This window comes from Pleurodeles waltl, chromosome 4_1 (genome assembly GCF_031143425.1).
Source record: "Pleurodeles waltl isolate 20211129_DDA chromosome 4_1, aPleWal1.hap1.20221129, whole genome shotgun sequence".
Taxonomy (NCBI): domain Eukaryota; kingdom Metazoa; phylum Chordata; class Amphibia; order Caudata; family Salamandridae; genus Pleurodeles; species Pleurodeles waltl.
In genome coordinates, this window is record NC_090442.1 from 105,065,942 (window position 1) to 105,078,640 (window position 12,699).

General features: G+C 42.9%; 1 protein-coding gene across 2 annotated transcripts; it reads right to left on the reverse strand.

Moving 5' to 3' along the window:
• Positions 1-575: 575 nt before the first annotated feature.
• Positions 576-7,620, reverse strand: LOC138288456 (olfactory receptor 5AP2-like). Of its 2 annotated transcripts, XM_069230010.1 has the most exons (2): positions 6,706-7,614; positions 576-817 (listed from the first exon to the last, which is right to left on the reverse strand). In XM_069230010.1, the coding sequence occupies exons 1-2, from the start codon at positions 7,612-7,614 to the stop codon at positions 791-793; spliced, it is 936 nt and encodes a 311-aa protein (XP_069086111.1). In that variant the 3' UTR covers positions 576-790. The 2 variants fall into 2 exon arrangements, with proteins under 2 accessions (XP_069086111.1, XP_069086112.1); XM_069230011.1 differs by lacking the exon at positions 576-817 and having other exon boundaries at positions 6,676-7,620.
• Between the last annotated feature and the right edge of the window lie 5,079 nt (positions 7,621-12,699).

The window sequence follows — 12,699 nt, forward strand, 5'->3', positions numbered from 1 at the left end:
CTGCATAAATACTTTACACATTGCCTCTAAATTAACCCTGGCTGCTCTGCGCTAAAGCTAAAGGGGTTTGACCACACATTTTTTCAGTGACTTCTGTCATTTACCCTGACAATGATTGTGATAGAGGTGGGCTCTCCCGCCCATATACTGATACTCCAATTTTTTACACCATCTTTCTAGAAGGGGATCAGATGTTTATTTGTCCTACCTGCAAACATTTTAGATCTCTACTGTGACAATTTAACAAACTCCTTGAATTTGACACAATGGTTCCTAAAAACTATGCTACATATTTGCTCCTACAAAGGTGGACTATTATCTGTCGTGACAAGATAAATAAATATCACCTAAATGAGATTTAAATAGACAGAGATTATACCACTAACTGTTCTTGCAATCAAACATGCGACTGAAGCTATTCTATATACTTGATGATAATTAAAGCAGTGCTTGAACTAAACACATTTTACCACCATATTATGAAAGCAAATCTTTGGAGGCAGTAATTTGTGACAAAATGATTAGTGCATATTTTTTATGCTGCATTGAGCTGCTATTGCCTCTTTGGTTTGCAGAATTATTGCATTGTGTGATTGATGTGTTTTACTGTGGTTGCCATATTGTGTTCTCTTTCATCTTTTTACTGCCTTGTTGTGTCCTGGAATGGTATTTGTGCTGATATGTTTTTTTGGTGGTATGTGATTATGTTGTGCTTTTTGTGCTCTGAGGCTGATTTACAGATGTCAACAAATGCTGCAACAAATGGACCCAAAAGTAACAGCTTAAGTTTTTAAGTTAAAGTTTCATTGAGAACTATCTATCACTATGGAAGGTGGTATAAAAAACACAAATCCAGCTCAGTCAGTCCAAACTCTGCCATAGATGGTCTTCAATTAGGACTGTGAGTACTAACTTAATGAGCTGCTGCCTATTAAGGGTGAAGAAAACATTACGTTGATTGTAATCAATACTTTAGTATGTGCAAGAGTGTATGTAACAGAGGTCAAATGTAATCTTCAGTTGATCCTTAGGGGCTTATTTACAAACAGCTTGCTCCACCATCGCATCATTTGTTTTTTACACTCCAGCAGTGCTCTATTAGCTCTATATTTACAAGGTGACACATTTAGCTCAGTGCACCAGTTTTATTAGGTCTGCATCAAGAAAAAACTTGCACAGGATCTATCTATGTCACAGAGTCTATAATGTATACAGTCACTCAGGATGGGTGCAGTGATATTTACACATTTTTCCTTGTGTGAAGCTTCTTTCAGACGCTTCTGGCAAACCCTGAGATGCATCATAATTCCTATGCCTCCAAAACCCAGGTGCAGGGACTGACACAGTGGCTTTGTAACAGGAATATAACCATGTGCCAATCATGCTGTAGGACCCCCATGACCAAACTCGGACCATCTACAATATCATCATCTTCTGCAGCAAGGCTCTGTGACGTTGGGTAGTCCTTGTAAGGGACAGGTCAGGATTGTCAGTTCTCCATTGAGGAATGGATCCCCAAGTACAGGCCAGCATACTCCAAAGGAGCACAAGTACGTACACTCATAAGGTAGGTAATGCATGTATTGGCACTTCACATTACAACATATACTTGTGTCCACTCACACTACACTGTCACTCACTATGTCACACATACTCAGGTCTCTTCATACACATAACTAGACTATGCCCACTGTAATGAGACATATAACCATACTGGCTACATTACACCCAGGACCAATGTAAATGTGTACAAGGTGATATTTCACCATTTTACAGTCTTTTACATTGGTTCCCACACAATGGGCTACTTGCGTCAGTCTGAACTGGCACTTCAACTCTGATTTTTGATGCATTGGTCCACTTTTGAGGGTGATGTGTTGCGGAGTTCCCACTGATGCGTCAGAATTTCTGATGCATTCTTGGGTCATTACGCCATGGCACCTCGTATTCCAAATATGACACATCCATGGCGTCGCAAACTGTCTTGCTACAGTACAAGTATTTTTGATGCATCGCTGTCACAATGCATTGATGCAAAAATCCTTGTTAATGAGGCCCTTTGTTTATTTGTTTTACTTTGGCAGCATACACTGCATGTATGAGGGATTACTAGGGCTACTGTGTTGCACCATATTCTTTATAAATATGTGTATACATTTTCAGTAACATGTTGGTTTACAGAGAAATGGTAGGATGACCAGAAAAAACATGCCGACAAAATTGTTTGCATAAATATTAGAATATTTTTACAAGTCAACGAGGTCCAAATCTACAATAATTAGAAAGCTCTGTCTGTACTTATACACCAACTGCATAACAATAAGTTAGACAAATGTACTTGAAAGTCTCTTCTGCTTTAAGCATCCAGCTCCTCAAGGAAAGTTTGCATATCATCCAGACCCGCATGTCCAACAGCCTCCCTGAAGCTCAACCCCACCAGGACATAATTCCTGGTATTTTCCTAGAACAACAAACAATAACAGCTTTGAACCCCGACTTTAACCAAATACCAAGTCTTGTAGAAACACCGTGGACACCAACCTCAACCTCAAGTAGCACATTGCCAAACAACAAAGGTGCCTTGTACCAGCTCTCTCTTCTAAAGTAGGTCAAGACTATAGTTCAAGAAAACAACTTCAGAACTGCAGTCCAAGTCCATGCACTCTTGCATCTGGATGGTGATAATGCCCTGTTCCATTGCCTTTCAGAAACCACAGTGGGACCCCATCTGGGCATACTACATGTCGTAGCATGTCTTAGCTATAACCTGGAGAAATATGATCTCAGCACCTACATTTGCTCAACTTGCCGGCCCATACCATCTTCAAAATCAGTGGCATCATTTACAAAGCCTTTGTGATCAGCAACCCTATTTATCTCGCAGACAACCTCACCATCACAGGTGGGTCTCAGCACACCCACACCCAGGATACCATTAGATGGTAGACTAATGGTCTGATTTAGAGTTTGGCAGATGGGTTATTCTGTCTCATGGTGTGACGGAGATCCTGCCTGCCGTATTAAGATTCCATTACATCCTATCAAAATCTTAATATGGAGGACAGGATATCCATCACATCTGTGATGGAGTAACCGCTCCACCTAATGCTAAATCAAGGCCTAAGAATTGGAAAGAATTTAAAACAAAACTCAAGATCTGAAACAACATCCCCAAATCCAGAACGTTCCAAATTAGGAAAGAGTTGAAGACTCACATCTTCAAGGAACTCTACATCACAATACTTTAGTTGTACACAACCGAACATCCTTTCCTATCACTAATTGACTTTATGCTTGTCTTTGAACATACACAGCCCTCTGCTGCTTTTGGCTATGTATATTTTATATACATCCACATTGCAACATAGTACTCCTGTGTCAGGAAAGCTGTTGTTGCATTTGTGTAATCATATACACATGTAATCTATTCCAAAAGGGGAAATGTTATCTTACATGAAGAAATGTAAATGATCTGGGTGGAGTAAGGCTGAAAAGCAACACAACTGTGCTTCAAAGTATACATCAATTATGGAAATAAGACATGGATATGACAAAACAAAAAAGGATTGCATCGTCAAAGGTTAAAAAAGGTCAGATGTCCCTGGCCCAGCTCACAATCACCACTGTCTGGCCTATCAGCCAGCCCAGGCCCACATCACTTCCTCCTCCACCTTTCGCCCTGCTGCGGCTCCAGCTGTTCTCTGGACTATCTCCCATATCTGACATGGTGGCCTCGTTGCTTTTCTATTTTTCTCTCTTTTGTTCTCTTGTGTTGCTCTTGTCCTTCTAGTGCCTCCTGTGCCTGAGCTTCCTGATTTTGACTATCCTACCCTGTCTCTGAACCTGTGTCCTTGTGTCTTTCTCTACTTTTTTCTCTCTCATCCCTTCTAGTGTTTTTTGTGCTGCTCTTGCTCTTCTTGTGCCTCTTGTGCTGCTCCTGTCCCTTCAATGCCTCTTGTGATGCACTTGTTCAGCTAGTGCCTCTTGTGCCACCACTCTCTACTCTGCTTCATTCTCTGACTCTCTGCTCTCATTTTATCTCACTCTTTTTCGCCTGTAGTGGCCCTTCCTGCTGCTGCCCGGGTCTTTTTAAAAACTATTTTCTGACTCTTTCCTCCCCTTCTGACACCTCTTGTTGCAGCTCCTGCCCTTTTTCCTTGGCCACTGTCACACTCTTCCCTGCCGCTGCTCCTGCCCACCATCTTTCTGTCTTGCATACCCTGCCCACTGCTATCTAGCACTTCTCCCACCTTCCAGGACCTACTTAATGACAGCTGCACTGCGGCAGTGCAAGAAGCACATTGCTTGCACATTGAACGCATGCCAAAAGCAGGCCTGTCTGTGCCTTGACTGCATCCAGTGCCATGAACCCTAGTCCCCAAACACCCCACAGCTACTCCCCAGCACCATCCACACTCTCAACATCAGACAACACCATGCATGTTGCTTTTGCACTGCCATGCTTTACATGGAAGGCCCTTTCACCTGCACCCACTGCCACTTCAATTTATTCAACATGCTGCACACTCCCGCCCAAACCACCCAGATCACTGCTTATGCCACAGCTGTCCCTCAGCATCAGCTTCCATGTATCCTCCTTAACACATGCTAACTCTGGAAACACACCACAAAGGTATGGGACCGCATCAGCACTCTGAAGCCTGACATCGTCTTCCTCCTGAGACCTGTGTTCCACCACCCACATTACAACATCAGTTTTGACAGGCTGCAAGATCATCCGCTGTTACAGCTTCGACAAGCCAGGCGAATGTATTGCCATCATCCACAGGGAACCCATCAAATGCACCACCACTAAGAGTGGTGCATTCCCGGCCATGCAACACTTGAACTTCAGACTCCAGATGGAAATTAAAAAACAATCAGGGGCACTCTCGCCCACCGACCTTGCTCCAGATTCTGTAACTTCATTGTCTACTTAATCACCACCCCTTGCAATGAAGTCCAAGGGTCTAATCACTTCAGTGGACACTTCAACATCACCGACTCACAGACCGTACTGCCCAGCACCACTTATCACAACTGGAGCAGAATCTCAGAAGCTGAATTGACAGATGTACTGGTCAATGAAACCACCTCCTAGACAACTCCCAACCCAGTTAACGCAGCAACTACAGTACCAAAACAGCCCTGATTACCTAAACAGCCCTGATAGCAGCCACTGAAGACTCCTGGGCAATCCTTGATTAATGGAAGACAGCAGCCCTTGTCCTCCTCAACCTCTTTACTGCCTTCAATACTGTCTCCCACCACACACTCATCCCCAAACTGCACAGCATCAGGGTAAAAGGAACAACCTGCAGATGAACCAACTACTTCTTTACCAGCTGAACACAATGGTTTTGCCTTCAACACTCCTCCTCCGCTGCCAAGAAGATTATCTGTGGTGACCCCAAACCCTCTTCAACATCTACATGACACAGCTGGCCAGCGGCCTCTGAGCCAACAGACGCAATATCTTCTCTTACGCTGATGACACACAACTTATCTTCTCCCTCTCCAAAGACCCTGCCACCACCAGGGCCTACTACCACCACTGCATGACCAGTGTCGCAAATTGAATGAAGGACACCTGGTTGAAACTCAATATGCACATGACTGAAGTTCTGATCTTTGGCAGCAAACCCCTCTCCCCTGTCATGCCACCTTGTGCCCCACAGAAGGCAGACCCCCTCCACCTCATCATCATTCTGGGCAGTGAGCTCTCAATGGCAGCTCAGGTCAATGTCAGATCATCCTTATACTTCATCATCCTCCTCATGCTACACAAGATCTTCAAGTGGCTTCCCCAAACTCTAGACGCACCATCATCTAGGCCCTGCTCACCAGCCGCCTGGATTACAGAAATTCTCTTTATGCAGTAATCACAACCCACCTTCTTCAACAACTCCAAACCATCCAGAATGCCTCAGCCAGACTCATCCTTGACCTCTTGCAGCAATCACATGTCACTACTCATCTTAGAGAGCTCACTGGCTCCTAATTCAGAAGAGATGCCAATTCAAGCTGTTCATCCACGTATTCAAGGCCCTATATAGCTCTGGCCCATCCTACATCAATCACTGACTAAGTTTTCAAGAACCTACCAGACACCTCAGCTTCACTTCTGCCTCACTTGTGCTTGTCCGCTCCCCATGCATCCACAGGAGCAGGACTGGGGTTCACTACTTCTCCTACCTTGCAGCCAGGACATGGAACAACCTTCCCCTATACCTCGGGACCTCTCCCACTCTACTATTTTTTTGTAAGGTGTTCAAGACCTGGCTCTTTGGATGAACCTGGTGACCCTTCCAGAGTCTGAACACCCTCAAGGTGACAAGCAGCACACTACAGGTCAACTGATTGATTGATAGATTTAGGGCCGAAACAAAAATTGAAATATTTTCTGAACGGATTATTGGAGTAGTGCTCCTTTTTTTAAATTAGAAATTCCGATGTGTATACCAGCTGTCATTTCACCCCTAACACAAATGCAGTGGCATAACATAGACCCCCACAACCCCTCCCCCCCCCAGTGCAGGGGTGCCCTGAGGTCCACGGACCCCCTTCAACCTTTGCTCCATCACTGTTCAAATGTCATCAACAGTATTAAACCAGAAACAACTGATGGAGTCAAGATAGTTTGTTCTGGCCAAGAGTTTCCTCTTTACCGGCATATCACAGAGGTACACATGATCTTCCCAAGACTTCCTTCAGTGCTGCTTTCACTTCTTGGTTCCTCAGGCTATAGATAAGCGGATTCAGTAACGGAATTGCTGCAGTGTAGAACACAGACACCACTTTGTCTTGGTCCAAGGAGTAACTGGATCTTGGTCGGAGGTACATGAAGATTATGGTCCCATAAAACAAAGTGACAACTACAAAGTGAGAAGAACAGGTGGAGAAGGCTCTGCGTCTCCCTTCTGAGGAACGTATCCTCAGGATGGCAGATACAATATGCACATAAGAAACAATTATTACAAGGAGAGACCCAACTTCCACACATCCAGCGACTGTAAAGAGGACAATCTCATTCAGGGAGGTGTCGGAGCAAGATAGCTTAAGCAGTGGTGGTACATCACAGAAGAAATGGGCAATATTGTTTGAGTCACAGAAGGACAGTCTGAAGGTACAAGAAGTGTGTACCAGGGAGTTTAGAAAGCCCAGTATATATGCTAAAGCTGCAAGAGAGGTATAGCGGTTCTCTGTCATGATGACATGGTAAAGCAATGGCTTGCAGATTGCAGCATATCGGTCATATGCCATTACTGCCAGGAGCAGGGCTTCTGTGCTTCCCAAGCCAGCAAATAGGAACATCTGCACAGCACATCCAAGGAAAGTAATCAATTTCTTCTCAGACAGGAAGTTGACAAGCATGTTAGGTGTGATGTTTGAGGAGTAGCACAGGTCTACAAAGGAAAGGTTGCTGAGCAAGAAGTACATTGGGTTGTGAAGGCGAGGTGAAAGTTTGATCAGTACCATGATGCCAATGTTGCTTATCAATGTTAAGCTGTAAACCAGGAGGAACAGAGCAAAGAGTGGCACCTGAAGGACAGGGTCATCTGTGAGTCCTAAAAGGATGAACTCCGTTACTGATGTCTGATTGTGGTTTTCCATTGTTTCCAGAATATTGAACCTGGTGGGAAAAATGAGTGAGAGAAAAATTACAGGAACATTAGACCACGTCCAAAAATAATGCTTTCTATTGACTTTCAAATCATCAATGTACTAAAGGTCATTGTGGGACATTTTTTATTCAGACAAATGATAAATGTTCAGGGTCTCCATTTTCTTGTAGGTGAACTGTTCATTCCCTACTATGCAAGGAATATGACTCTGAGATGTAAAACATGAGGCATGGACTTGAGCTGGAAAGTGCATCCTCCTGCAGATCATGCTGTTGGCTTGCAATGCTAGTTTTTGTACTTGCTTTTAGGTGTGTAACACAATCAACACCAACTCAGGCAAGAGTCCAACAGAAAAGTCACCCCCTCCTCCAATGGGCTCATTGGACAGCATGAGATCTGAATGTCCAGGAGTCCGGCCCTCAAATATGTTGTGTGGAACATGGAGTAGCCCCACATTTCATACAGTTGTGTGCAGAGAATCTGCCACTTCCGTGACATCCACCCGCCTAATCAAATAACTACCTCAAGCTCAAGCATCCTTCCCTTCTACTTTCTACTCTCTCCTTTGCACCCCCCCTTCTTGAATTCTCTTCCTACGTTTGTTTTCTCTCTTTTACTCCTTTCTCTTTTCCTCACCAGCTTCTTTTATAATGTTGACTCACGTCTCTTTTTCTCTCAATCTTTGAAAATGGTTGTTTTCTACATAGCATTGAGAACACATAACTTTGACTGTGCCATTATGCGTCCCAGCATTGACATAGAAATGGAATCAACAATATGTATCTTGTGTGCCTTAATGTTACTAATTGTAAAGTGGAGCATCTAAATGTATTACTGAAGGTGCATTGACAGTAGAAGATTAATAATTAATTTATGATTGTTCTAATGGTGATTTTAACATATTGGATTGTAATATGTATGTGCATTTATATTCATGTACTTTGAATACAGTATTGTGGTGAACTTACCATGTTTATTCATAAACATGTTGCTAATATATTTGGAATTGTAAATGTATTATAAATATAATCATGTATTTTGAATATGCATTAAATATACCATATTAAGTTAGCTTATCTAAAAAGCCTGAATTCTTGATTTGTGTGTCTAACCTTCAACGTGGAGTTTGCTTGTGTTGCAATATTTTTATTTAAAGGTGCACCCATCTGAGTCTACAGATAATAAAAGGCATACTGTGCACCTGAGATAGTAGGATACAGGAGGATACTTGGATACTTTGGCAACTACTAAAGGAGTGCTAACGAACTAAGAAGGAAAACCCCTATTTGTGTACCCTGCTCCGAGAGGCTCTCAAGCATGTCCTGATGTCCAATTCATAGGATGAGAACTTAAAGGGAGTTGCCAATTTCAATTATGCAAGGAAGATGGACGTTGGCTGGTGTTGGTGACGTGGACTTTTTGAAGGCTTAATTTACACTCACTTAGTTAGACAAGAGCAGTTTCTCTTTACCATTTGATAACAGCAGATTCCTCTGAGACTTGGAGGGGTACAGACCTCTCTACCTTATCCTGTTGAGTGGCTTTGCATTACTCAATACCTCTCTATCAGAACTTCTGCTGAGGTTTCTGCCATGTTGATACTTTCCAATTATTGCTATCATTACCTATATTTTCTGAGAGATAATTAGAATTCCCCTAAAGCTTAGCTAACATTTGTTTTTCATATAATTAGACAAGATGACTGTGACTAGTATGCTGATCACAAAATTATATTTCTTATCTTTTGTATTTCTGCAGTCGAGATCCTTGTATGCCTTATGCTTGCCTGGTTTAATCTGCTTTAAAGTGTTTATTTACATTTCGTGATTCTTTACTTATATAGCATGTTTTTAAGACTCATCTACATTAGGTTGGCTTTAAATTTGTCATAAACCTTTAACTTTAATTTCTGCCTCTGGGATTTAATATATGACCAAATACGTTATACTGTTAATTGAATTGAAGTATTTTAAGTACCTTTACCCCTGGAAACTCCTAAAAAGGTTGTTCAAAAGAAGAGAAACAGGAATTGGGCCCAGAGCCTCATCAGCATCTAACACCAGCATTTTATCCTTTCTCATACTGTAAAGAGCAGACATAATTTTTACCTAATATAAAATTAGTTGTTCATTTAACAACGTTGGAAGGATGAGCAGGAGGCTGATATGCTATCTCTTTCTTTCTTTTAGAAAGTGTTGTCTGCCAGCCTGGTGTTGATTGCATGGGAGTGGTGTGGCCAAATCTGCAAGCAGAGGGTTGGTAGGTAATGGTGAAGACTACATTAAGGCTGCTGTGTATGCTAGTGGAAGTAATGAAGATAGGACGCCTCACCCCAGCAGTTGGAGAGTAAAAGATGACCTTTAATAGGGAGCAGTGCACACCTCATGAAGGGACAGCCTAAACCAGATAGCAGTGAGCATGCATACTTCTGGGACTGTCATAATTGCATTATCTCAGAGCTGAGCACCTGTTTTATATATTTGTACTGTCTACGTACTGTGAGAAATTCTCAGAGCTAATCCATCAACTGCAGATAACACTTGTCGGAAACAATAAGCAGTTATTTATTCTCCCCGTTTGATGGGAAGAGGGGCCCACAATACCGGTTGTACAATTTTATGAAAGTAAATGTGCTTGAAGCTTCCTTCCACATCGGATGTATCAACTCTAAGGTTAAAAAAATAAAATAAACAGGGATAGGAAAAACACAGCACTTGTGGCAGGACAGAGTCAGTGTGGCACGTCCAATGACAGACAAAGAAAAAACAGACTAGGCATGCCCCAAGATCGTACATGTACACCTTCATCCAGAATGTTCATATTTTGTAGGCTCGGATCAGGATTAGAGTTCAAGCCTTTTGTCAACGTGCTGGTCCAAGTTCATTACTCAGCTCTCCAGCAGAAGGAAAAAAGGTCCCTCCACACAAAAGGAGTAATTAACATTGTTTCCCTCAGATCGTCAGTAAGAAGGGGTTGAAATTCGACCATTGGGGCTTGAGTTAAGGTCATTTTAAGGATTTGAACTTTGACCCCTGGTGAGGACAGAAGCGCATGGCACTTCACTGTACTTTCCTTGAATTTTCCCAGGGTGGCCTAGGGCCTGGGGATCGGCACACAGCTTAATTATTTATCTAACTCCAGTAGGAGGTGTGGTTAGGACTCCCTCCATGGAGCACTTGAGGCTTGGGATCCCAAACCCAAGGCCGGTTCATCGCAAGGGGTCCCAGATTTCCATCACCAGGGCTCTGCCAAACAAGGAAAGCATGGGAGTGTTGTTGTACCCCCCTGCTCCCCCCCCAAGACAGAGGGAAGAGGCCCGAGACCCCAACCCCAGGCTCCCAGTGAGGGAGAAAGCAGGGGGAGTGCTATCATGCTCCCCCCACGGGTGGGGACTCAACACCCAGCCCCCATGCCAGTGTCTGGCGGTAGTGGGACGGACACCACAACAAAACACCTTGCCCGCATGGAACATGCATAGGAGAACCATGCTGCTGGCTCCCACACTAGCAATGCCAGTCAGGTGGGGAACGGGCAGGGGCCACGGGGCATGGGATCTCCGAGCTGCACTCATTGAGATGGCAAGTCAGGGAGCATGGTTGGGACCGGGTACGGCCTTCAAATATAAAAACAGAAACCAAAAGAGAGTATGCAGTGGAAGACTTCACTACAGCAAAGAGAGCTGCAGCAAAGAGGAGCACAGATGAATCTGCCATTTAATGTACATTGCTCTGGAGAGAGCACCCCAGAATGTCTCATGGGGCTTCCAAAAGAATGTAGTTTGTTCTTGTGGTGACGCCAAAACAGGCTGGGGCACCACCAATGATGTTGAGCGGAGGGTACAGGACGCACAGCAGCCCACCCTGTAACTTTTAAACAAACTGGTCATATGTTTCTGGGGTCACTGAAGTTATGACCTCCATGAGTTTCCTCATTACTTCTAAAGCACTCCCAAGGCTGGGACATTGCCTCTTCAGCTGAAAGTGTAGTGCCCTTTAGAATTTTTTCCATTGCTTCATTCAATGTGGCCTGCAGGTGTATAAAAAGCCACAGACACGTTATGTTCGTTTTATAATGCTTTACAAACTGTTTATGTTGGCAGTGATTTTTTATTAATGTTGAAATGCTTCATTGACAAAATGATTTTATTTTAACTTGATTAATGATTGCAGTGAACTGATGTTAGTTTCATACACCTGAATTGCTTGTCATTTTAAATGGTGGACATTTGATAAAGCCAATGGGCATGCCTCCTATGCTGTGATGACCCTTGATAAAGCCAATCGGATAACCTTCTATAATATGATGTCTATCTGGTATTGATAGGGGGAAGACTGTGTATTTGGAGGTCCTGACCATTTTGGGGTTAATTATGATTTTTTTAGTGCCACAAAAGTAATTTCAATGCTCCTTATGTATATATTTGTAAAGGAGTGTGTAGTATTTAGTAGTGTATATGTGACAAAATGTACTTTTCTTTAAAAAAAAAAAACCACTGACTGGACAATCATTTTTTGAGTGTTATTCATGAATGCCGGTGAATGTGGATTACTAGCTCACACCATCTCCCCTGAGTAGGCGGTGGACTGCTCTGCTTCACCACCCTGAGACAGTCAAGTGGTGCAAAGAAGTACTTGGGCCTCAGTAAGTGTAACTTGTGGACCTATTACTTGTGCAGGATTCAAATCATGCACAACTAATAACCCAATTTCTTACAACAACCAATAAGGAAAACCTTCCACAGTCCCCTTAGAAAAATATGAGTTGCCCAGTGCTACAATGGCCAAAACACAATAGTGTTATGCATCATCTTCCTAGCAACATCTTAATGTAATGTGAATAACTTGTTGATTAGGAGCTACATGTTGGGTACCATTCTGATAAGATACTGACTGCAAAGATATTTGTGTGATGTATTGTTCACAGGTTCCAGTCCCAATGCTTAAAGCATATACTGCTGATAACATTCTATGCGCAATTTCACAGGTTCCAATTCTAATGACATATTTAAAAAATTTATTTTGAAAATGTATCATAGCTGCTCCTTAATTCATGTCCAACTTTAAACCATGGAAGA

Bases quoted from the DNA above. Each gene is read 5' to 3' on its own strand.
- LOC138288456 (XM_069230011.1), bottom strand. From the start codon at position 7,614: ATGGAAAACCACAATCAGACATCAGTAACGGAGTTCATCCTTTTAGGA.